Source organism: Boleophthalmus pectinirostris, unplaced genomic scaffold, assembly GCF_026225935.1.
Source record: "Boleophthalmus pectinirostris isolate CB_2022bp ecotype Guang Dong unplaced genomic scaffold, ASM2622593v1 HiC_scaffold_8, whole genome shotgun sequence".
NCBI classification, from domain to species: domain Eukaryota; kingdom Metazoa; phylum Chordata; class Actinopteri; order Gobiiformes; family Gobiidae; genus Boleophthalmus; species Boleophthalmus pectinirostris.
Window position 1 is genome coordinate 42070645 of NW_026571515.1, and position 25319 is coordinate 42095963.

Consider the following 25319-nt stretch of genomic DNA (forward strand, 5'->3'; position numbering starts at 1 on the left):
GTGTGCGCATGCGTGGAGCCGAGCGTGTCATCGTTACATCGTCCCATCCCTCCCGCAGCTTTAGTGCGGTGGTCCGGTACCCTGCGCTCCAGTCTCTGCTGCACACTGCCATTGTCAGCGCCAAACGCGGTCCAAGCCAACGAACCCGAACCCAGGACCGAAGCTTTTTACGCACACGAACCCCGGACATACGGTACGTTTCTGCCTCACCACACAAAGAGGAACACGGCATTTCCACGCAACGGAGATGGTTTTTTGGGGGGGTGGATTCAATGAGGGCACATGAGGCGTGGGGTGACGGGTAATTAGCCTGGTATCTTCCAAGTCCTGCTGCGCCGTGTTACCAGTTTGTACCGCGTATTTATCCCGCTATCTTGCCTTTTTCACGTGGCTATACTACCAGGACTAAACCAGAATTTGAGCCAGGTCTAAACCAGATCTGACCCGGGTCAAAACCAGCACTCTCGCGTTGTCTGTCTCGCTTTTTTTTTTTTCTCCATATTTAGTTCCAAGGGCGCGTGGCGAAACGTGTTTGAATGAACTGGAGTCTAACAGAACTAAGCCGGGTCTAAACCAGGTCTGATCCAGGTCTGAACCAGGACTCTATTGTTTTCTATCCTGCTGTTTTTCTCCCCGTTTTCCCCCCACAAATTTGCCAATATCATCAATAGTGTGAACAAGGAAGAACGCATGGCCAAACCGCGGTTTGAATGAAGTCTTGACCAGAACCAAACTCGAACTAAACCTGGTCTAACTCTGGACTAAACCAGGACTTTCCCATTGTCAATTTTGTACTGTACCCCGTTTTTTTGTTCTGTGCCGTTCCCATCTGTTTGTGGTTCACGCTGCTGACGTAGGTCACTTCAACAGACGTAACGCGCTACGCTCCTGTTGAGTCATTTTTCGCACACGTGAAAAGGTGAAGGTGACTGGTTTTGTGTTGTTTTCAACGCGGAGTGCCTCTAAAATGATCGTAATTCACTGCGCTCAGAAATGGTCATGACACGTCTCCCACTGCTTTCCTGGAACTGGATTTGACTACTCCGAACGTAATTTAACTACCATTTAGCCGACACGTAGTACCGTAAATGGTTAGAAAATCAGGTGTACACTATTGTGTAAAGATGCCTGACGCTGTGGCATGTTGGAAAGCGTCGCTGTATTGTCTAATTCTATTAATACACGTGGCGCTATGGAAGAAATGTCTGTCTAATCATAGATAGTCGCTGGAAGGTCAAACGCCGCTCCTGTCCTTCACTCTGCAGAAAAGGCAACGTGACCTGAGCGACATTGAGATGAATGAGGAGCGTACTGTTGCCGTACCAAACCCACTCGTCCAGGCTACGTTTACTACGTGCTCAAAGTACGTGCGCAATCGTGCCAGCCTCAAGAGGATGTTGGTGATTCATTCTGGGCAGAGAAGCAGTGTATTCATTCATCTATGTAAATGTGAGTCAGGTGGTTAAATTAGGATTCAATTAGAACTAAACCAGGTCAGAAACCGGTCTTAATGATGACACGTTTAAAGTACAGAACTCTTAACTAACCAGGACTAGTTCAACTGGCTCTTCGTAAACATAATGGAACTAAACTAGGATTTAACTCAAGGTTTAGACCAACGTGGACTAGATTTCATAGCTTTGATGGTACAACGTTCTGAAGTTGTTGTGTAAACATAATTTCACTTTTGCTCATTTACAGTGACAGAAGATGCTGAACTTTGCCAGTTTTTGTTTTCTGTAGATGGACGCAGTAATTACAGAGAAATGAACTGTAAACCAGGCCAGAAACAGGTCTTAATGATGACATGTTTAAAGTACAGAACTCTTAACTAACCAGGACTAGTTCAACTGGCTCTTCTTAACCATAATGGAAATAAACTAGGATTTAACTCAAGGTTTAGACTAGGGGTGTCAAACTCATTTTGGTCCGGGGGCCGTATCCAACCTACTCTGATCCCAAAGGGGCCGGATCAGAAAACTCATGACATATAAACCCCAAAAATAACAATAAGTTCAAATATTTGTGCAGAGAAACACAAATCTATTACAGAAATCTTTTTTAATTGATGAACTCTTTCTTTTACAAAATATTATAATATTATGAACAACCTGAAACTTCACAGTCACAGTCAAAGCGATCGTCCTTTTCTAAACGCTCTTAAGAGACAAGTCTTCATTTGTGCTGCTCTGGTGGGAGGGGCCACGTACAGAGGCTCTGGAGATGCTGCTCTGCTCAGCACCGCAGAAAATTAACTATATTTTAATAGAAAATATCATTCAAATATTTTAGTAGAAAATCAGCCGAGGGTCAGATTGAAGGTCTTGGAGGACCGGATCTGACCCCCGGGCCGTATGTTTGACTCCTGTGGTTTAGACCAACATGGACTAGTTTTCATAGCTTTAAAGTAGTTTCAAGCACTTTCATTTGATAAGTCACATCTTCAAGATTGAGTGATGGCACCACTTTCTGAAGCTGTTGTGTAAACGTAATTTCACTTTTGCTTATTTCCACCGACAGAAGATGTTGAACTTTGTTTTTGTTTCCCGTAGATGGACGCAGTAATTACAGAGAAATGAACTGTAAAGCAGGTGTGAAACAGGTCTTAATGATGACACGTTTAAAGTACAGAACTCTTAACTAACCAGGACTAGTTCAACTGAGTCTTCTTAACTATAATGGAACTAAATTAGGATTTAACTCAAGGTTTTGACCAACATGGACTAGATTTCATAGCTTTAAAGTCGTTTTAAGTGCTTTCATTTGATAAGTCACGTCTTCAAGATTGAGTGTTGGCACCACTTTCTGAAGCTGTTGTGTAAACGTAATTTCACTTTTGCTTATTTACACTGACAGAATATGTTGAACTTTGTGCCAGTTTTTGCTTTCTGTAGATGGGTGCAGTAATGACAGAGAAATTAACTGTAAACTAGGTCAACAAATCTGCAATCTCACAGTTAAACAAGCACATTCCACCTGAGAGTTCTGACCTGTCCTCCGGCTCAGATGTAACGATTTGTTGTCACGTAAACCCGACCTCTCAGACGCTCCGTCCCGCCCAGCGTGCCCCCCGGAGAGAGGTCTGCGTCGCTTCATTAACATCTGTATTTAACATTCAAATGAAAGTGTAGTGCCCTCTCTGCTCTGCACATGCTCAGTCCTGCCTCTCCAAACCGACCCAGCCAGTTTAAGATTCAGTTCACACGGTCGGGTCACTGAGGACGCACAACCATTCAGGTCCTTCTCAATGAAACCTTCTCAGTGAAACTTGAAGGTACATTATGTAACTTGGGATGTTCCACAGTATGGCATTAACCTTGTACTATAATTACAGGTATTTTGTGTAACTAAAACTACATGAAAGAACCTGTATTTTGCAGTAAGCAATGGCGCCTCTCTTAAGGATCCGACCAGTAATTTTTTGGCCTTGTGGGGTGGATACGTTTAATGCCATACTGTGGAACATCTCAAGCAAAGCGGTGACATCTCCACGAAGACAAGAAGGTGGCAGAGCCTATTTGAGAAAAGTTGCACAGTGCAGTTGAAGTTTGGTGGTATTATTCTTGTGGTAGACTTTTTGAGAAGAGCAAAGAGTTTCTGGTGTGTTTGGAATGGGGCAGTGGGCTGGTCACATGTCTCTAGTTCATCTGCAGATGGTGTGGTGTGGTTAGAAGAACATAGCGGGAAAAACTTTTATGGACTTTTCTTGAAATTCAAATTTGTAGTGTAACAATCAAGAGTCTTTTCGGTGTGTGATTTAAAAAGGAGCATTAATGTTTGAGCGAAGACTGAAAGATGAACTGCTAAAATAATCCAAGAATCCCAAGTATTACAGAACATTTATTATTTCACTAAATTAATAGCCTACACCATAAGGAAACATACTATAAAGTTTAATACCATACTGTGGAACATTCCAAACAAGGCAATGTTATGTACAGGTGGTGACAAACCCTCCATCAGAAACACCAGGCAGAGTTGAGAGGAGCATTGAAGAGAAGACTGAAATATGACCTGATAAGAACTAGAATCCATGTTTGTAGAAATCTACACTACAGGGAGGTCAGTTCAGTAGGAAGCTGGGGAGTGTAGTTTTTCATAGAACACCATTTTAAAATAATTCCATCTTTGCGATTAGAAAATGAAACCAAGTGAAACAGTGGTTTCATTTTGATTTGGAGATCTGGTGCTGCCCTATCACTTATCTCAGACTCACATGTTTTAAACAAGCTATGCCACCCTTTCACCCATTAAACTGTCTCCCATCACGGACACGCTTACAGGCTCGGTGCCCCTTCTCCTCTGCCCTGACATATTTCCTGTTACATAAGTGTGTGCAGAGCCCTGCTGAGGCCACAGGGGGAACGCTCAGCTGCCAACAGGAAGCAGCATGCATGGTTTAGCTAGTGCAAGTGTGAAAAGTCGTATACCACATTATAACAGGAGACAGAGCAGGTAAAACAGAGATATGAATGAGCTGATGTCATTCACACAGACAGAGCAGGAGACTCTATTCACTGTAGGGTAATTTAAGGTAATCTGCAAACCACTAAATGCCCCTGTGTCTCCATGGAGACTTATCCTGTGTAAAAGCTGCTAACCCTGGAGTTGAGACTTCTACAAACATGTTCTTAAACACACAAGGTTCTTGGATTAGTTTTGCAATTCAGATTTCTCTCAAATGATATGTTTAAAAATACACTGTAAGCAGTGTTTTGGAGCTTTTTTCCATGTTTTATCATTGTTCCCTCATCAAAACCAGGCCTGAAGAGGTGTTAGATCTTATCCATACATGTTTCAGTATTTCAGTGATCTCTCCCAGGCTCTATTTAAACCCTCCTTATCAATAAAAGTCTGTCCAACGCTCTGTCCACAAGCCCACATCATCCATGCTCCCACAACACAATCCTCCATAAATATACACAAACATGACACAAAACTGTACACAACACCGCGACAAACCTGATGCAGTGTTCACTGCAGTACTTTCATTAGTGGAATACTCACTCACTGACATGTGTTCGCTCTGAAGGGGGAGTGATTAAGTGTGGAGAGCCCTTTGCTCTCAGAGCATCAAAAACGAAAGTGAAACTTATTAAATATTTGAATGTTGTTTTCTGTGAATATAACATTTTCAAATGCTAAACATGGCTGTCTAAATGTTTGGTGTTATCAGTTCATATGACACAGTTAAAGTGATGATTGTGGAACTGAAGAGTCATTTGTTGTTTTCTGTGCGGTGTTTTGTTCGTGTTTGTTTGTCCATAAAAACGCTGGAATTCAGCCCCGCGCGTTTTCAGTTTGTCATTACGAGTGCGTCTAATATGTTAAAGCTGTACAAAGCTCTTTAAGTTTGAATGTGGAAAATGGCCTTAAACAGCCTCAGTGGGGCTGCACATGAGGCCAGGATTACACAGAGCACAATATAAGGTGAGCTGAGGTGTTTGTGTTCAATACTTTGTGTTTGTTATTTGGATTGGAAGATTAAACACAATTGAATCAATCACCATTTGACTGGAGGTACAATCTGCTTTATTCACCTCCACACACACACAGCCTGTGTTTGAAAGTAGTGTGTTTTTGGGGCCAATGGAGCAGATTGGTGGCCTCACTTCTGTCAGTGTTTCCCAGGGCAGCTGTGGCTACTGTTGCAGTTTACTGTTGAGTGTAGGAAATAAACTAAAGTGGTTTGAGAATCTTGAGAGGTGCTACACAAATGAAAGGCCATATTAAAGAGGCTGGACCACAGTTTTCCCTTGTACTTGAGCAGAATTTGTCTTGTGCAGTACAGATATATTGTGTATTTCATATACTTTTATGTACTCATATTATTATATACATATAAGAATATATACTGTACGTACAGCTCTTGAGGTCTGTGTCTAATTTATAAAGAATTATCAGGAAGTGTGCATAGCATGCTAGTAGTCACGAACATTGTGTGAAAAGTGCTCATAAAGTTATAGTGAATAATTTGGATGCTCAGAAGGTGAGTGAGGAATAACTCTGGACCACTGCCCCCTGTTTTATCATATTCTTTTTAAGGCAGTAATAGTATTGCCAATAAAATAAACCAGATACATGCAGGTATGTTTTTAATGCTGCATAAGTCACACTTCCCCATAAATGTACTTGTTGTTACTCCAGTATTACACGTTAAAGCTCCTGTAACGGTTTAAATGTGCTTATCTTTACAGACAGAAATGGTTGCTCTTTAAAACCCATAATTCCACAGTAAATCACTGGGGGTGGAACAGTGTTGTAACCTGCTGGAATTACCTTCATGTTGAAACACTGCAAAAAATCTACAGGAGCTGAAAGGACTCAATTTAAGGACTGGTTTAATCTTTATTTGACACGTTTGCACAGATTAAGTCTCTGCTCACACTTGCACCTTCAGCAGGACTAGACCCTAGACCCTAGACCCTAGACCCTAGACCCTAGACCCTAGACCCTAGACCCTAGACCCCAGACTAAACCTAGAACAGGTTCATACAAGTCCATACCAGGACTAAAATGGGTTCAGTTTAGGAAGCATGAATGCATCCATAGATGGACTTGCTATTTAAAACATGTTGTTCCTGGTTGATTGTGTGCGTGTGTGTGTGTGTGTGTGTGTGTGTGTGTGTGTGTGTGTGTGTGTGTGTGCGTGTGTGTGTGTGTGTGTGTGTTTGCAACTTAAAAGCAAATTTTCAAACCCTACTGGTGACAAATGAGGGTGATTTATTTCTTATTTTAATCAGAAATACAGTCTAAGCACTCTTGACAAAATGTTTCAAAAAGCTGTCAACTGGAAAGATGAACATTTTTTATACCACTTTAGTGATGAACAGGATGGATGAGGTGTCACAGCTGCTGAAGTCAACTTAAAATATGTTCTGCACATTGATTTATCTCAAACCAAACAACACTCACAAGACTGCACCTGCAGCAGAAAACCACTATTTCTGCAGAAAAAAAATACTAAGAAACAATGTATTTATATAAAGGCAGATTCAACTTGTGAATCTTGAGATTCATCTGCCTTTTTACAGAGAAATGCCAAATCTTCAGATCAGTCACTTCTGTCTGCTGCTGTCCCATAGAAATCCCTAATTTCTAAATGAAAATAGTGGAGTAATGCAAATTTTGGTCACCCAAGGCTCCATCGACCGATTAATCGACTAAAGGCCAACAGCCCTAGTGGTTAAAAATGCAAAAACAACATTTTCTTTTTTGCAGAGTCATGTTCAGGTAGTGTAGCTGTGGGCTTGTGCCTGTGTGCAGAGGCACATGTTTCTGAATGAATGGACTCATTGATGTCTCATTTTTGAGCCGTTTCTCTGGGACTGTGATGATTTGTGCTCCTCAGATGACCTCAAACGACATTTCAATTCCCCAGACTCCCCCCCCCCCCCCCCCAAAAAAAAAAAACTAAAACTGTAGTACTCATGCTCTAGTTTCACATGATGATAAAAAGATGTGTCAGTGAGTCCAGAGTTACTCTTCACTTTCCTTGTGCATCCTGAGCATTTCTGTCATTCACCCTGATGAGTTTAAAAGCACTGTTCAACTAGCATGCTACGAGCGCACTTTGAGTTTATTGTCCAAAAACAGTTTGTTTCTTTTGGACCTGGCCCATCCTAAACCTGCTGGAGATTATGGGCCCCTGTACCTTTTTGAAGAGCGTGTGTTTTCACTTCAGGGGCCTTCTCCGTAGATGCTGTCTTTGGGGCCCTGGGTGGGGGCCCTTTCATGTTTCATAGGTTTTGAATGTGGTGAGAGTGTTGTGCTTCCTCACTTCCATCACTCTGCCCCAGGACGGCTGTGGCTACAAAAGTATCTTATGGACTGACTGAATAAAGTAGAGAACACAAAAGAGACGAAGACAAATCATGATGAATAATCCCGTGGTGTTTCCCTGCTGCTTTGGGTTTGTGTTTGTTGTTTTCCATGATAAAGTCCTGGAGTAAAACTCTAACACAAGGACTTTGGTTTAGTCCTGTTTTGGAGTCAGTGCAGTGGTTTTCATCCTTCAGAGTTAATGATTATCTGTAGGACCATGGCCCATCCTGGATTCCTTTGGGGCCCTGATAAGACCAGCCCAGGGCCCCTCAGCCTCCTGCAGCTTTAGGAGGGGCCTGGGTCCTACAGGGTCCTAAAGAAAATATGGTTCAGACAATAAACTTGGAGACTCTGGCACCTACCTGTTTTTGAAGAGCCTGTGTTTTCACTTAAGGGCCCCTCTCTGTAAATACTGTCTTTGGGGCCCTGGGTGGATATATTTAATGTTTCATGACTCAATCATGAGAGGCTTTATTGGGGCCCCATGTTTTCAGAGTGTACAGTACGTGGCTGTTTAGCAACGTGTTATGTTCTGCTCTTTCAAGTACACAGCAGAGGGTGGGGAAGGGAGAAGTTTCCCCTGCCCCCTCAGTATTTCAGGTTGTTTTAGTACAAATGTCACCAACTCAAACTCTATTTTAATGCTAAAAATAGACTTGATACAGCTTTTGATATCTGTGTTTATACTCATTTATATAATTAATTTTATAATACACATTTTTGCCCATTTGATCACAAAATCCTACTTTCATTGTGTTGCCATGTGCTTTTCTACTTGTTGTGATGCAGCTCAAGATCATTCAAAAGCTGCTGAGGAAAAGTTCACGTGTGTCCTGTCAGTGGGACTTTTAGTATTGAGACCTGCTTCAATGACTGTTTAGTTTCAATACCAGTTTAAGTATCAGTTGGTATGTGATTTGGGACTTTTGACAACCCCCATGAGTGACATCAGGAATAGAAGTTTTTGGTGCTAGTACCAGGACCACAGTTTGAGAAGCTCAGTGCTGGAGGCCTGGTTGGACATTACCCAGACTCACTGTAGTAAATGTGACTTTATGTAACTGTCAGACTCCGAGGATCTGAGAGTCTGAAGAGCCGAGGATCTGAGCTCAGTCCAACTCTGACACCTTCTCGGGTTTCTGCTTCCTACTCTGAGTCCAGCAAACAACTACTCACCCTCCCCCTCTCTCGCTCTTTCACACCTTCTTTCCCTCTTCCTCTCTCGCTCTCCTCTTTTATTTCTCCCCCTCTATCCCATCAATACCCCCTCCCCCTTCTCCCCCCTCAAATCCTCTCTCCTTCCATATCTCATTTTCTTCATCTCTTTCTCTCCCCACTCTCCCCCAGTCTTTTTCCCTCTTTCACATTCTCTCTCCCTCCATCCCTCCCTCCGTCCCCCTCTCTCACAGTATCATAATACCATAGTTAGTTTGTTGTTCATATCAAAGATACTGTGGCTGAATGCAGCTTGTCAACACCTGTAAAGGTCAGTGTGGACGGGAGGGTCCACCTCAACTCTGCAGCTCGTTCCACACGTGACAGATATTATGTTATGAAATTAGAAACAATCAATTTTAATTATTGGGTTACTAAAGTGAACAGGAGACTGCATCAGTCCAGTCCCAGTGTTTTTCTCAGAGGACAGGCTGTAGAGCTCATTAAAAACACCCACGATGATCATTGACCATTAGATAAAAATGACTGATTCTACATCTGATAGTGAGATTTTTCCTCTGCGTTTGACCCTAGGTCTGGGCCATATGGGGAAAAAAGATATTTTTCCATGTTGATGGAGCTCCATTTTCTATTAGATTTTCTTCCATTTTATAAAACACAGACAGGGGCACTTCAGGTACACAGCGCAGGGAGTCAGGGCACTACAGTCACTAAATCAGCTCCTTTCCGAATATGGAGCTTGTCTAAAATTGCCTCCAACTGCAGCCTCAGTGAGCTTCATTTGACTGGAGCAGTAAAACCTCCATGCGCCACTGTCCACGGAAACATAACAACCATCGATACAGTTCAATAAAACATACAGGCTAAATCATGACTGTGATACTTAGTCTTTATTAAACCACTTCTTGTGCAAAGTTCATGTGAAACAAACATTTTAATCATGAAAACAGTGAAAATGTCAAATGTGTTGCATAAACGAGTTTCCTTCCTCTAAACAAACAACAAAACTGTAGCTGTAACGAAATAATAGAGTAAAATATACTACAAAATCCTCTTGGTGATATATCATGGGCTGCTGCATCGATATCGATACTGTATCATCACATTAAACGATACGATATATCGAGATTTCAGTATGTTTGCACACCTCTATCCATGAGTATTTGATTTTCAGTACAACCCTAGTTTCCAGAATTAAACCCTTATATCCATAGTGATTATGAATAGTATAGAATAACAGTTATTTAGGTCATTTAATGTCATCTTTGAGACCCAATTGTCCCTGGGTGTCAGATGCTCTGCCTGTGTCCATGGTTTTTGTTTATTCTGTGTAAAAGCTGCTAACCCTCAACAAACATGTTTTGAAATGTGTTCTTGGATTAATTTAGCAGCTCAGATTTCAGTCTCTCAAATGTCAGTGCTGTTTGAAAGGCTCTGGTCCATTTGCGGGAGGGCCCTGAGCTCCTTACTCAAACATATTTTCTTTGAGTGTGAAATAAGAAAGCTCTGTCGCATCCTGTCACAAAATCACACATATTGGCTAATGCTGGCTTATACTAAAAGGAGGTCATATGCAAACTACTACGTGTATGCTAATCAAACATGTACACACTTGTAAGTACTAGTAACTGTGAAGTGTGTAACATTTGAGAAGGCGCACCCTGTTCTGTGTAATGTCCCGGTGCGCTCATGTTGTTCCTCTTTTGTTGTTTTAAATAACTGTATCAGCTGCTCCATTCAAACTGGGTAAGGCTGCCCACATTTTATTATGTTATGTCATCAAGTTTAATGAGCTTTTGACAGGATTATAACGAGGGAAGGGCCTGTAAGGACCGAGCCGATACCGATAGGCCTGTCACGATAAAAAGTACATGGACTTTAACTTGTTGGGTTCTTTTTAAAGACAGTGCAGTGTTTTGTCTGTAGCACCAGTGACACTTGTGAAACTCTTGACAAACTTCAGACAAAATGAATGTTTTTGGATTACTACATGGACTTATCATTCAACATATGACAGATGGAACTTTATATTTTGGGGCTTTCTTTAAACTAGGGAGAAGATTTGTGCCCTTTTTATGTAATAACGCAGGATTTAAGTTAAATTTGAGTATAAATCACTTTTATGGCTTTTTCTGCTGTTTATTTAGTTGCAGCTCAGGCCTTTTAATGATCCTGTCTATTTAAAAATGTGTTTATTGGAATAATCCTGTTTGTGTCAGTGCAATAATGTAGTTTCAGTATTATCTCTGTAGCAATATATCGTGCTTCAAGTCCAGGTCGAGATACAGCTCCGTTTGGTGTGGCCTATCACTATATTTTGTGTTTCCAGAGTTCCTCATGAGACTAGGGCTGGTATCATTAAGAAGCTGCCGATACGATACATGCCTGGATACATAGGCCACGATACGATACAGTGCACTTTCAGTTCGATCCAATATATCTCAAATCGATTCGATACAGTTCAATAAAAAAATACAGGCTAAATCATGGCTGTGACACTAAAAGTCTTTGTTAAACCACTTCTAGTGCAAAGTTCATATGAAAGACACATTTTACTCATCAAAACAATGAAAATGTCAAATGTGTCGCATAAACGAGTTTCCTTCCTTTGAACAAACAACAAAACTGTAGCTGTAACAAAATAATTGAGTAAAATATAGCAAAAAATACTCTTGGTGATATATTGATACTGTGTCATCACATTAGACAATACAATATATCGATATATCGATATTTTTGCACACTCCTACATGAGGCAAAAAGACTGTTGCACAGAGACAAACTGGGACAGTGTCAAAAAAAATAAAAAAATAAAACGGTTTAGAATATCAAAGTCACATCAGTCAATAAGATATCGGAAAAAATGAACCGATATCTGCCAATACCAATACTGGAACTAATATAATCTTATTCAAACATGCAGGAAATTACCAGTGTTGAATGACAATAGAATGTGATTTTCTGCATTAAATGGTAGAAGTGTCTTTTCGATTCCCATGTGTCTTATATATGTGTGTAATGCTCAGTGCTCCAGTAGGTTCATGTTGGTCCATGTGTGTTTACTAGTCTATGTGCTCTTCTACTTGTTCTGATACAGCTCTACATCATTCAAAAACTATGCAGGAAAGGTTTATTTCTATCCTGTGAATAGGACTTTTTTTTAGTTTCGATACTTGTTCAAATGAGGAGCTAGTTTCAATATTGCTTTTAGATATTTTTGACAACCCTAACCCAACATGAATTCCTGTAGCATCCATCTGTTTTATCTCGTTGTGTCACTGTTCTAAAAAAAACTTAAGTGGAGCAGAAGCGGTTTTCTAGTTTGTTTTTAAATATTTACGTCGCCTGATCTTTCCTCTCCTTTTTTGTATTTCAGCCTTAGTCTGAACTAACCAAGACAAACATAGTGCAATAGAGTTTTATCTTAGTACAGGAGAAAGAGGACAGAACATGAGAAAACAAGGGCACATCAAATACACGTTTTTGGATTGGCAGTTCTCCAGTGATCAGTTGAAAGTCCAGTGTGGATCTGGTCTGTACATGACTGTGTGTGCTGCGCCTGTGACATCAGCTGATCGTGGGGCTCTCCTTACATGGCCTCAGTCTCTCAGGGCCAAAACACACACACACTAGAGGAGAGTGCTGCTGAACCAGGGCTGAACCAGGGCTGAGGCTGTGGAAAAGTTGAATCATGAGTTTTTAAATTTAATAAGGTGGAACAATAATTGTCCTGAGGCCAAATTGATGTGCAGCAGTATCAGACTGCAAACGTGTGACACACTGCATGTTTACTACACTTTATCCCTGCTTAAGGGTCCCGTGCTGCACAAAATGGACTCTTGTGAGCTTAAAGTAATGTTATAATGTTACCTCCTCAAAAACAAACCTGGACTTGTGTTTTGTTTCATTCGTACATTTTTGTTAAGAGGTTGGCAAGTTGACGACTCAAATCTTCCAAATGATTCTAGTGAAAAACACAGTGGAGCACTTCCTGTATCACCACATGACCTTGTGATGTGGTTTTAGTTTGAGAGAAGAACTCACCCTTAAATATCCAGGGTTTGTGTGATAAACATATGTGAATGAAACAAAACACAACTCCAGATCTTTTAGTGATGAGGAAACCTGTAGAACATATCAGAAAAGTGAAATCTGGAGCTTTTAAGTTCACGCTCAAAGATGCAGAACTACAGATGTTTTAAAAATAGTCAAAAAAGGCACAAGGAAAAGTATCCATACTTCACCACCACTGACCCCAGTTGTAAGAGCATCATTTTGTTATGGTTTCAGAGAGTTTTATTCTCACTTTTGGCCCAGTATAGATGTATTGTGTAAGCAGCTCTTGAGGTTAAAATATGTGCATGTTAGCATGCTAGTTAATATTGACTGACCCACGTTACTATTCCTCGATCCCCTGTTCTACTTCCATCCACCTGTCATGCAATATTTAATACAGTGCAGTGAGTTTTTTTTGTCTTGCACTACTACTTATGTACCTATTTACTCTTTTATTTGTTCTTTTTTTTGGGGGGGGGGTGCGTTGCTTTTAATCTTGTTGTGTATAGTAAGTAAGTCTTTATTTATATAGCGCTTTCATAGACATTTTCTGTCCCCAAAGACGCTTTACTCAGCATTATTCATTCACTCTATACCCTGGTGATGGTAAACTACTATTGTAGCCACAGCTGCCCTGGGGCACACTGACAGAGGCGCAGCTGCCATGTCACTTGGCGCCATCGGTCCCTCCGACCACCACCACCAACACTCACCACTTTCATACTAGGCAATGTGGGTGAAGTGTCTTGCTTAAATACACAATGATTGAATTGATTGTATTTAACTGACCTTGACTATCAACTGTTTTATGGAGACCTGGAGCATGTTTTGGGTTGATGGGGGAAACCGGAGCACCCGGAGGAAACCCATCCAGACACGGGGAGAAACATGCAAACTCCACACAGAAAGGCCTGGGCGACCCAGGGATCGAACCCAGAACCTTCTTGCTGTGAGGCATGAGTGCTAGCCACTCAGCCACCGTGCCGCCAGTGTAGTGTGGATTGTGCATGTGTATATTGACAATAAAAGGCTTTCTGTTCATTCTTTTGTTGTGACAGCAAAACTCTTACTCACTCTGGTCTCTGATAGTTGTAAACGTCATTTTTGGTCACTATAGTAGTTCACGATGCAAAAAACCAACATGTCCATGAAGACAAACAGCTGCTGTACTCCTCGTTATGCATCAGGGCAGTTTCAGTCAGATTTGGGTACAGCGCAGCTCAGCTGTCTTCAAAACTTGCAGCATCCTAATTATTTACCACAATGACTTTATTCTGCTCTGGTCTCTTATAAAGACTAGCAACTAGCATGCTAATGTACACTTCCTGAGTATTGGGGCAGGGCAGACTTAAATCTCAAATACATGGGGAAAAATCAGTTTGACGCCCTTTTTAAACCTGTAATCCTGGTTTCTCTTGTCCTTGGGCTAAAAGAAAATATTTCAAATGTGGAAGGAGTCATTCAAAGGACACTTTTCCATTCAACCGACAAATTTTGTTTTGAAGTGTTGCTAGGGTCTTGGAGCTCTGTTTCCACAGCGTGAAGCTCATGTATTGCTTTAGAATTCCATCAGAGCTCCTGTGCAGAGCTGATGCAGCCTTCTGTATCTGTCCATAAAAGGAGAGAGAGCTGCTGTAAACAGGCTCAGAGTCCACAGCACGACCTGGACTCTGCTCATGAACATAGCCCTCCACACACTCAGTGGTCTATTTGATTATTAAAGGGCATGGACCGGATTTTTTTTCCATAGTTAAGCAAATTTCATCTTGCCTCAGTACAGATAGATTGTATAAGCAGGTCAAAGGTCCTCTGTGCACTGCCTGCATCTTTTACAAAGAATTACTAAGGATTTCATAGTCTGATAATCAGTAAGTGTGTTTTTAGCATGCTAGTTGTGAGCATTACCATGACTGTGAAACTCTGCTCTGATCTCTGAAAGTTGTGGAAAGTGCTTATAAAGGATGGCCAGAATGTAAAAGAATAATTCTGGATGAACAAGTCGCTTTTCACATTTTTAAAACGGTAAAAATCAAGTCATGCTCTTTAACTAGGGGTGGGTGGGATTTCAACGCCACTGTCTGTGAGTTTCCGAGATATTGGTCAGTCAAATATTACAATTTAAGCCTATGATATTTGGCACCAATATTTAGTTGTGCTCTGCTTCCCGTCTGTGTCCAACTGTCCATGTGTCGATCCCAGACTGTCTCAGTGAATCACATTTGTCTTTTCCAACAGCCTCCTGAGGAGCTATGGAAACAGAAGAGGCTAAAATATGGCTGAATGTTACATAAACGTGTAATAGTTTTATAATTTTTTTTTACAAAAATGAAGTTAATAGACCTTTACTACAACATTTGTGGCAATTGATATGGATAGAAATCTACTAGTTTCCTTCTCATTGACCCTCTGAAGTTGTATTTGCAGTGATTCATGTGTGTTTGGGTCATCTTTAAACTTATTTTCAAGACATTGTGCCGATCAACCCTCATTTTGTCAGTGCCCAGATCGGTGCACAAGCCTGTTCTGTACTTACTTTGTTCTCTAATTATTGTTTGGATTTCCATATAGGTAGGATTTGGCAATGTTGTGGAGTCATTTTGGTACAAATGAAGAAAAAAATTGCGGCTTGCTGCCATGATGTGCAGCTCTACAGGAGGGCCACAGCAGGCGGCGCTTTGTCATGACGTTTAAGGCGACGTCAGCTCCTGCTGGGCACTGCAGTTTTCTAAAACGTCACTGCATTTGTTTTAAATTGTTTTGTGTCAAATTAAAACTGAATGATCCACAGGTATTAGAACTATAGAGCAGACACAAGCACAGTATGTCTGCTGTTAGTATTCACTGGAGTCAACTTCCTGTTACAACAACAGTCAGCTTTATGGGGACTTTTCCCTTTTAAGATTGAATATAACCCAACCCCATTGTAATATCACTGCCATTAGATTTCTTTTCTCCAATCACTGAGGCCAACTCAGACCCTCCCTATTCTTAACCGGAGCATAGCGTCCTCCCTCGCAGTTTACAGCTCCACATGTGCGTTCCATGTGCAGGTTATAAATACACAGTCATATTCTTCTGTGTGAGGCTGTACCCTTCTGCACCAGGAACAGCAGAGCCTACAGGGCAAAGGGCTTAAGGAGAGCGGCTCTGTACAGGCCACACCACTGAGCGTTCTGTTCAAGGAGAGCCACCTGACATTGTCTCCAAAAAAAAACTTCATTTGAAACAGTTTGCAGTGGTCCAAAATGATTCCTCACTTGCTCATGAATTCTGAGCATCCTAACTGCAGTACAAGAGTTTATATGGTCTAAAAATAATCTGAACAAAAATGGTCAAACTAATTCTACTTTCTGCCTGGAAAATATATCTGTACCATCTGTGAGAGGGACGACAACCCATTCTAAACTTCTGTCTTTCATTAAATTGTACTATTTACTATGTTTTTGTTTCTCCAGGTGCTGCTGTGAGACCCTCTCCTCCTCTTCATCTACCTCTTCTGCTCCAGACCTCCCCCTCCTCATCTCTCCTCCACCCCAGAGAGCATGCCTCCTGCAGTGGGCGGGCCGGTCGGGTACACCCCCCCTGAGGGCGGGTGGGGTTGGGCCGTGGTGGTGGGAGCCTTCATCTCCATCGGCTTCTCCTACGCTTTCCCCAAATCCATCACGGTCTTCTTCAAGGAGATAGAAGCCATTTTTGACGCCACGCCCAGTCAGGTGTCGTGGATCTCCTCCATCATGCTGGCGGTCATGTACGCCGGAGGTGAGCACTGGTCACTGATTGAAATGGAGGAAGAGTTGGGGTTATTGTGGTGCAGTGAGTTGAGCACGTGTCCACTATCCTCACAGTAACTGGAAACTAGAAACTAGAAACCGGGTATTGAAATCAGTATTGAGCCATTTCCTTAATAATGAAATTGTTAGACATTTCGATGTCTTGACAACACTGGCTGCACATAACACATTTGCCCTTCCTGTCACAACCACATCACAATGATGCATCTGGCTTAAAACTTCAAGTCTGTGTGACCACTTCTGTTACTGTCCCTGTTTGAGTAAGAAGCTGAAAGTGGAGAATAACATGTCCTACATTATTTCCCTGTGCACTTTGTTGTTTTATTCTCCTCTGGGATCTGTATTTTTATATGAGAAAAGACTTCAGATTAGATTACATCAGTTTAGTATCAGAGCAGCAAACATCCACCCACTTCACTCTGTGTCTGTATGAAATGAAGTGACTGGAGCCTGTGAGCACAGCTCAGCGTGTGCTGCCAGTGTCTGAACCTGAAGGTAGAGGACGGTTACAAGTGTTTCTCCTTCTCGAGCACTGGTGGCTGCGGCGGCTGGGGTTTAGGTAAAGACCATTCAGATCAGAGAGAGGCATTTTAGGTTTAAAGCAGCTGGAGATCACCATTGAAACTGGAAACCCAAATGAGTCATGTTCGTCTGCTTCTGTGTTTCTGATTAGATCATCTTGAGAACCAAAACATAAAGAAATGGGTAATAATGTCTCAGAACACTTTAATGTCCCCACAGGAGCATTTGACCCAAAAGATGAATGAAACAGAATAAGAATAAGACATTAAAATGGCAGTACTATTAAGATAGTGTTGCAAATATGTGATTACAGTAAAGTTTTGTTGTGGTGTTTTTTGTCAGGTAAATTGAAATTGGATATATTCCATTATTATTCACCTTTGCAGTAACTAGTTATGATGCAAGACCACATTTCCATTCTGAACAAATAGGTGTTTCAGTTTGGGGAAAAGGACTTGACGTCATCATCCTGTAGTGAGCAATGACTCAGTAGATTTCATAGTAAAGTAAATGTGCAGAAGCCCATGAAAAGTCCCACTGCTGAGTCATGTGTGACGAAACAGGTCGTCATAGAAACAATTAGAGGGTGGGTCAGATGCCTGTTTGTGCACTTGTTGTGCTTGGGTAGTTAAGTGTGAATAGTGCAGCTCTGAGCACGTCCATAGGAGTGTCCAGTGCCGTAGCTGTATCCTGTACTGCAGGATCCAGTTCCATAACAGAGCACTGAGCCAGTCACATGACCCGCCCAAAGGAAGTGAAGGAGCGCAGTCTGCTGAGTGTGCACCTCTGCTCCAAAACAAACTCCACATGAACCTGGGGCCGACCGGGGACTGAAGACCTATCATTATAAAATATTAAATAGTCAAGTTAAGGTAGATTCATTTTTCCTGTCATGGAAATGTGCCCTCTGCATTTGACCCATCCTTCAGTGTGTCTGGGTTAAAGCTGTCAGAGCACTGGGACCCATCTCCAGATCTTGAGCTGCTCTTGGTCAGGACGAACGCATTTATTTATTTGGTTTATTCGAATAGGGACGAATACAAAAGCACTGAATAACTGTAACACACAACACACAAACACATGTTAGACTGGAGGATTTGTCCTGTTGTGCATGTTTTGGGTTGATGGAGGAAACTTACCCAGACACAGGGAGAACATGCAAACCCCACACAGAAAGGCCTGGGAGTCAAACCTAGAACCTCGTTGCTGTGAGGTGAGAGTGCTGGCCACTCAGCCACTGGATTCTCTTTACCTTGAAAAGGAATCTGTCCAAATATAGTTCAAACTTCAGTCAATAAGAATGTGGAGCTGGAGTGTGAAATCTGTGTGTGTTGCCAGATCTGTAGGGTTCTTCTCATCTGTCAGGTGTGTGTGTGTGTGTGTGTGTGTTATCATTACAGAACACATGACACCCTGCCTGTATCGCAGTCCTAGTACTCAAAATGACAATGTAAAAATCGACTTTTACACTTGGACAAATTTTATCGATGAATAATTCACGACTGAAGTTTCCTGCTAGGAGAGATTATATTCTGAAAATACTTAATAAAAGTTCTGTCCAGTGAATGGGACTTTTTTAGTATTGATACCTGCTCAAACAAGTATCTAGTATCGACACTAAACTTTCAGTATCAATTAGGATCTGATTTTCGATACTTTTGACAACCCAGTTTGATGCAAACCTGCTGAACCCTCTGCCTCTGCTCGGGCCTGTGGGCAGTGCACTTTGTATTCACTGAGGTTTGTCTGGCTCTAGATCCACTGTAGAGTTGATTGTTCTCAGACATGTCTTTATTTATCCCATTTTGAGTTCGAGCACATACTTTTTCACCCAGAGCATTTCCTGGTGTATAAAGCAGCCTAAAGAATGCTTCTCGTGTGTTTTTTTTAATTTCCTTTTTTCTTCTACACAGCTTTCTTTGTAACTCTTTCACAATCACTCTTTGTCCTTGTAAATGGAAATGCATAGTGTCACAGCTCCATCTTCTGGTGGCATGTTGTAACTGTAACTCCTCGTTCTCAAATGAATTAGTGACAGAATTAGAGATGTTGGTGATTTCATCCTGCTTATCTCCATGGAGTTGGATCAGGTTAATGCCATATTGTGGAACATTCTATGCAAAGGAAGAGAACGAGCAGGTGGTATGCTCCACCAGAAAGTGATGACGTTTTCTTAAATACACGAGTTTAAATGCAGCTTCATGTTTCATGATGACTGCTGAATGTGTAAGAAATGGAACAGAATGTGACTTTTATTGAAAATGCCTAAAAGATTTAAATTGGTTTCATTGACTGATTGCCTTTCTCTCTCTGTGGTCTCAGGTCCGATCAGCAGTATCCTGGTGAACCGTTTTGGCAGCAGACCCATCATTATGGTCGGGGGGTGCCTGGCCGGCTCTGGGCTCATCGCCGCCTCCTTCTGTAACACTGTGGAACAACTCTACTTCTTCATTGGAGTCATAGGAGGTACAGAGTTATACCACTGTTCTGTTCATGTTACAGGTTTCAAAAATATCAAGAGTGTTCACATGACCCTGATGACTGTTCTCCCTGTGTCTGTGCAGCAGAAAGTGTTTTTAGAGATTCAAAATTAGAATACATTGTTTATAATAAAAACTATAACAAAAAGAGTGCTATAGAGCTGATAAAAATAAAAGGAAGACTTTTTTTTAAGATGATAGTTCGGCACTTTTGTGTTTTGAACCTTACAGTTCATTTACATCTTGTGCAATATTTAAACTCACACCAAGACATTTAGAGGCACAGTGGAGCTCACTTCTGATGATTTGTCATAATGTCTGAATATTGTAATGAGGTTAATGAAAAGATATTAACTTAATCAGAAAAAAAAAAAAAATACTGTGTTCTTTTTATTTATAGATTGTCCATTGTGATTTTTGTTTTCATTCTTAGTTTGTGCCTCACACGGATGATGTTTAAACTCTAATTACTGACCCTATTTACATGAAACACAAACTGTCAGGCTGCACATTTATTGACCTGGTTTATGGTTCATAAGTTAAACACCACCAGAGTATTTGGACTTGTCCTCCAGCTCAGTTTACAGCGTAGTGGGATCTCCATAGTTTAATGTCATGAGATTGCATCTTGTTAAATCTCTCTCTCTCTCTCTCCTCAGGTTTGGGCCTGGCCTTTAACCTAAACCCCGCCCTGACCATGATCGGTAAATACTTCTACAAACGTCGCCCCATTGCCAACGGCATCGCCATGGCGGGCAGCCCGGTGTTCCTGTCCACCCTCGCTCCCCTGAACTCCTGGCTGTACGACGCCTTCGGGTGGAGGGGCAGCTTCCTCATTCTGGGGGGGCTTCTGCTGAACTGCTGCGTGGCTGGGTCCCTTATGCGCCCCATCGGACCTAAACCTCAACCACCCGCCCCCAAAGACGACGTGGAGAGCAAGAAAGAGAAGAAGACTGTTCTCCAAACCATCAACTCCTTCATTGATCTCACCTTGTTCAAACACAGAGGGTTCCTGTTGTACTTATCTGGAAATGTGGTCATGTTTTTTGGACTTTTTGCTCCTCTGGTCTTCCTCTCGAACTATGCCAAAAGCAAAGACATCAGCAAAGAAAAGGCTGCCTTTTTGCTCTCCATTTTGGCGTTCGTGGACATGGTCGCCCGTCCGTCCATGGGTATAGTCGCCAACACCAAATGGGTGCGCCCGCGGGTGCAGTACTTCTTCGCTGCAGCGGTCCTGTACAATGGCGTGTGTCACGTATTGGCGCCGATGTCCACAGATTACACAGGGTTTGTGATCTACGCCATCTTCTTCGGCTTTGCGTTCGGCTGGCTCAGCGCGGTGCTGTTTGAGACCCTCATGGACCTGGTGGGGGCGCAGAGGTTTTCTTCGGCCGTGGGGCTGGTCACCATTGTGGAGTGTGGTCCTGTGCTGCTCGGACCCCCACTCACAGGTAAGGACAGGGACAAAACTAAGGCTGGCATCATTAAGAAGTTGGCGATACAATACATATCTCGATACAGTGAGCTTTTGATTCAGTACCATATTTCAAATCGATTCGATACTATTCAATAAAAATAATGGCAAAATCGTGGCTGTGATACCAAAAATCTTTATTGAATCACTTCTTGTGCAAAGTTCATATGAACCACAAACATTTTAATCGAAAAACTGTGAAAATGTTAAATGTGTGACAAACGAGTTTCCGTCCTCTAAACAAGTAAGCACTGTATCAAAATAATCTAGTAAAACATACCAAAAAATACTCACTCATCACATTAAACGATAAAATATATCAATATGTCAATATTTTTGCTCACCCCTAGACAAAATTACACCTTTTGATGAATGTGTTTAGTTTTTAGTTTAGTTTATTTTACTTATTTACTGTCATGCACCATTTAGTTGGTGCCCAGCCCACATGGACTTATAAGACACATAAAACAAGAAGCAGACAGATCACACATCAAACATAAAGTGTCCTCTTACGGAGGTCCCAGGCTTTCAACACAAACTGAGCCAACTTAAAAACATTACATTTAAACAAATACTACTACTAATAATAATGTAAATGTTCTGGGTGAAGGTAGACACTTCCTTATCTCCATGATGCTTTGCCAACCTTCACCAGAAGAGTTACATATTGCCTACACAAAGTTCCCCAGATCAACATGGACTTAAACTTGTTTCTAATATTCACTTTTCTCGTCTCTCCATTTCACAGGCAGCTTCTATAATTACTACAAACACTACGACTACACCTACGTCTCCTCCGGCATCATCCTCATCGTCGCCAGCGTCATCCTGTTTGTGGGAATGGGAATCAACTACAGGCTCCTGGATAAAGAGAAGAAGGAGGAGGAGAAGAGAGAGAAGGAACACCCGAAAGACGAGTGCGAAGCCATGTTACCCCCCGCGTCTCCAGTCAAGTCCACCGACGAAGAGAAGGCCACACCTGCCGCGGTGACGTTAGAAGATGTGGCCAGAATGGACGAAGACACTGTTTAAACTAAGACTATTTCAGACTCTTTCACCACAAAGCTCACACGATTTTGTACAAAAAAAAAAAAAATCTGATTGCAATTTTTTTTCTGACAAGTTTTGCAATAAGATTTGCAGTGTGTTTTTAAGATTCAGTTCACAATGTGCATTTTTAAACACGTCCAGGAGTGTTGGCGTTTGAGAGAAGATTGAAATCTAAAGATGCATTTACGATGATGTTTGTAAAGGTCTAAAACTACAGGGTCAGCAGCTTTTATACAGAACAAGACCCTATGGAGACACAGGGAGGGCATCTGACATACAGGTACTTTTCTATCACATGAATAACTACAGTTTTCACATTGTTGAATTCTGTGCATTTTAACCAAGGCAATAGTGACATCTAGAGGGCACTGGCATATCTGACCTAATTTTAAAGGTGTACTGCGTAACGTTTCCCTTGTGGGTCAGCTACCTGCTCGTCTCCATGGAGATGTTTCACAAGATGGCATGAAACTCATCCACCTTACATTTATTCAATTTGTTTTAGTATTCAACAACCTTGAAAAACCTTCTTCATTCTTTCTATGAGCAGGTTTATCTCCACAGATCTTGTCTCCATCTAGCTATACAAGTATATATGGAGAAGTTTAATGCCAAACTGCGGAACATTCCAGGTAAAGCAATAGTGTCTCGAGGTGGACTAGTACGTAATGAGTCCTCCACCTGTAAACTTGTAAAGTGTGTCTTTAAACACAGACTTGCATCTGTGCTCATTTCAATGTTCTGGTACGAGGCCACGTCAGCTCATCTTTTAATGGGATAATTATGATCAAATCTGTTTCGATATCCACAGAAATCACTTGTAATACACTTTTCTACTGTCTTTGACCTTATCCGTGTGTCTGTGGTGAGACCATTTGACGGTCTGCTGATGTCAGTAGTAGGAGGCGTTTCTCTCAGGGTCGACTTGAGCTACCTGAAGTTTCATATGCACAAAACCTGCTTCAAATAATGGGAGATTTTTGTTTTGTTTTAGGTTTTTCAAATGAACAAATGATTTGAACAAAAGCATGTTCAGTTTTAGTTTCATGGTCTCAAAGTGATGGTGCTAGTTTTCTTCACAGCCAATCGTGATGGGACTTTATTTTTACAGTGTAGGCTACTATTCAACTTTAGACGTCTGAACATATTGTATTTTTAGTGTATTTTGTTTTCTGAATGATTGAACATATTATGTATTAATCTTGTTTGTTTGCAGCTAGATTTTAGTATTTCATAACAGTTCAGTCTGTAACCACATTTTTAATGAAATTACATTATAATGAAGTGTTTCAATCACTTGATTTTTCTTTTTTTTTTGGGTAATTTTATCAAAATAGACAAAATTTTGCACAAAACTGGGACTAGTCAAATAAATGTCTAGATCTTAATTACCTTAGTAATTTTTTTTCCACAGTGCAAAGGTTACGAATTTCAAGTAATTTCAACCTGTGTAGATATATTTTTTACAGTGTATGTGAAATTTCACATTTTAATTGGTGACAAATGCATTTCCCATGAAATCATCATCACTGTTTAGCCATATTTTGTACTGACAAGAGTATGAATTTTTATTAACATTTTATTTTTAGTTCATGATTCATCAAATTGTTTTAAATTATAAACTACATTTTTGGTGGGTAATAACAGAATCACAGAAAAATCACAATTGTTTCTTTGTTCAAGTCTTGATCACAATGATGCAAAATAAAGCTACACTCTGGAACTTTTTTGCCAGTATAGACGTTGAACATGATACTGTCAGCTGACGCTCGTGTGAATGAGAAACTGTAACCATTGTCTAGTATCTTTAATATGTTTTGTGTACTTTTGAATGAAACTGGAAAATGCTCTAATACTTTGCTTCAGCTGTGTTGAGTTTAATCACACCTTTCAATATATTTTTGTAACGGTGTTTTTGAGTTTTCATGTCAATGTAAATTGCTTAAATTTTAGCATTTGTTTTAAAGGATTATATCAATGACCAAAATTCTTACTCCCCTCCCAAGACAAATATTGAAAGCACCTTTTTTGCAGTATTTAAAGGCAAACTAACTTTTCTGTAAGAGGGTCCACCACCTGCCTGTTTCACGGAAATAGTTTTGCTTTTACTGGATTGTTCCACAGTGTGGCATTTAACTGTTCCATGTTGCTTTTATTCTAGCCCAGGTGTTTCTGCTCAAAAGTCCCTTTTAAAAGTCATATTCACACTGAGCAGGGTCGCCTCTCCACAGATCTGCTCTGTATCTTGGTCCGATTCCATCACCTACTAAATACACTGAATATCATACTGTGACACATTCCACGAAAAGCAAAACTATTTCCATGGGGACCACTGGAAAAGTTCCTTAGTGTGCCTTTTTAACTGCAAATAAGTTCATGTATAATTGGAGAGGGTTTCAGTGTTTGTGCCCCAAAGTCATTCTAAAGTTAAACCTTCTGAAGCCTTTTCTAAAGTTAATGCAGTATAGCTGTTTGTGAATTAAGAATTCTAATTGAAGATGAATGTTGGTCTAGTGCAGGGTGTTGAACGGTACTGTACTGTTAAATGCTGCAACTCATTTTAGCTCAAATGAACAAATGTTTGTTTTCTATGTCTTTATAAGACTGAACTGAAGTAAAGGTTTTTGAAGAAAACCAAAGCGGCCTCTTCTTTTGACCCACTACACCTCACACTCATGACAAAGGTTGCAGCTTTAAAAATAAAGCTCATAGTCTCTACAATATCAAGCTGTATTCCTTCACTCCACACACAATGGTGTAAGTACTATTGTGGCCACAGCTGCCCTGGGGCAGAGTGACTGAAGTGTGGCTGCCAATCTGCACCATCAGCCTCTCAAACCACCACTAACACCACATTCATACTAGGCAATGTAAGTAAGTAAGTCTTTATTTATATAGCACTTTCATGGACATTTTCTGTCCCCAAAGACACTTTACACAGCATTA

General features: G+C 41.1%; 1 protein-coding gene across 1 annotated transcript; it reads left to right on the forward strand.

Annotated features, from left to right (window-relative positions):
- On the forward strand, positions 1 to 25012 carry LOC110175822 (monocarboxylate transporter 1-like). Its single transcript, XM_020942036.2, has 5 exons — positions 1 to 193; positions 16512 to 16815; positions 19692 to 19835; positions 20509 to 21300; positions 22072 to 25012. The coding sequence occupies exons 2-5, from the start codon at positions 16599 to 16601 to the stop codon at positions 22353 to 22355; spliced, it is 1437 nt and encodes a 478-aa protein (XP_020797695.1). The 5' UTR covers positions 1 to 193; positions 16512 to 16598; the 3' UTR covers positions 22356 to 25012.
- Positions 25013 to 25319: the final 307 nt, after the last annotated feature.

Excerpts from the sequence above, each read along its gene's own strand:
- LOC110175822 (XM_020942036.2), top strand. The coding sequence starts at position 16,599 with ATGCCTCCTGCAGTGGGCGGGCCGGTCGGGTACACCCCCCCTGAGGGC. Across the intron at positions 16,816-19,691 it reads GGCGGTCATGTACGCCGGAG|GTCCGATCAGCAGTATCCTG; the intron begins GTGAGCACTGGT and ends CTGTGGTCTCAG. Across the intron at positions 19,836-20,508 it reads CTTCATTGGAGTCATAGGAG|GTTTGGGCCTGGCCTTTAAC; the intron begins GTACAGAGTTAT and ends CTCTCTCCTCAG.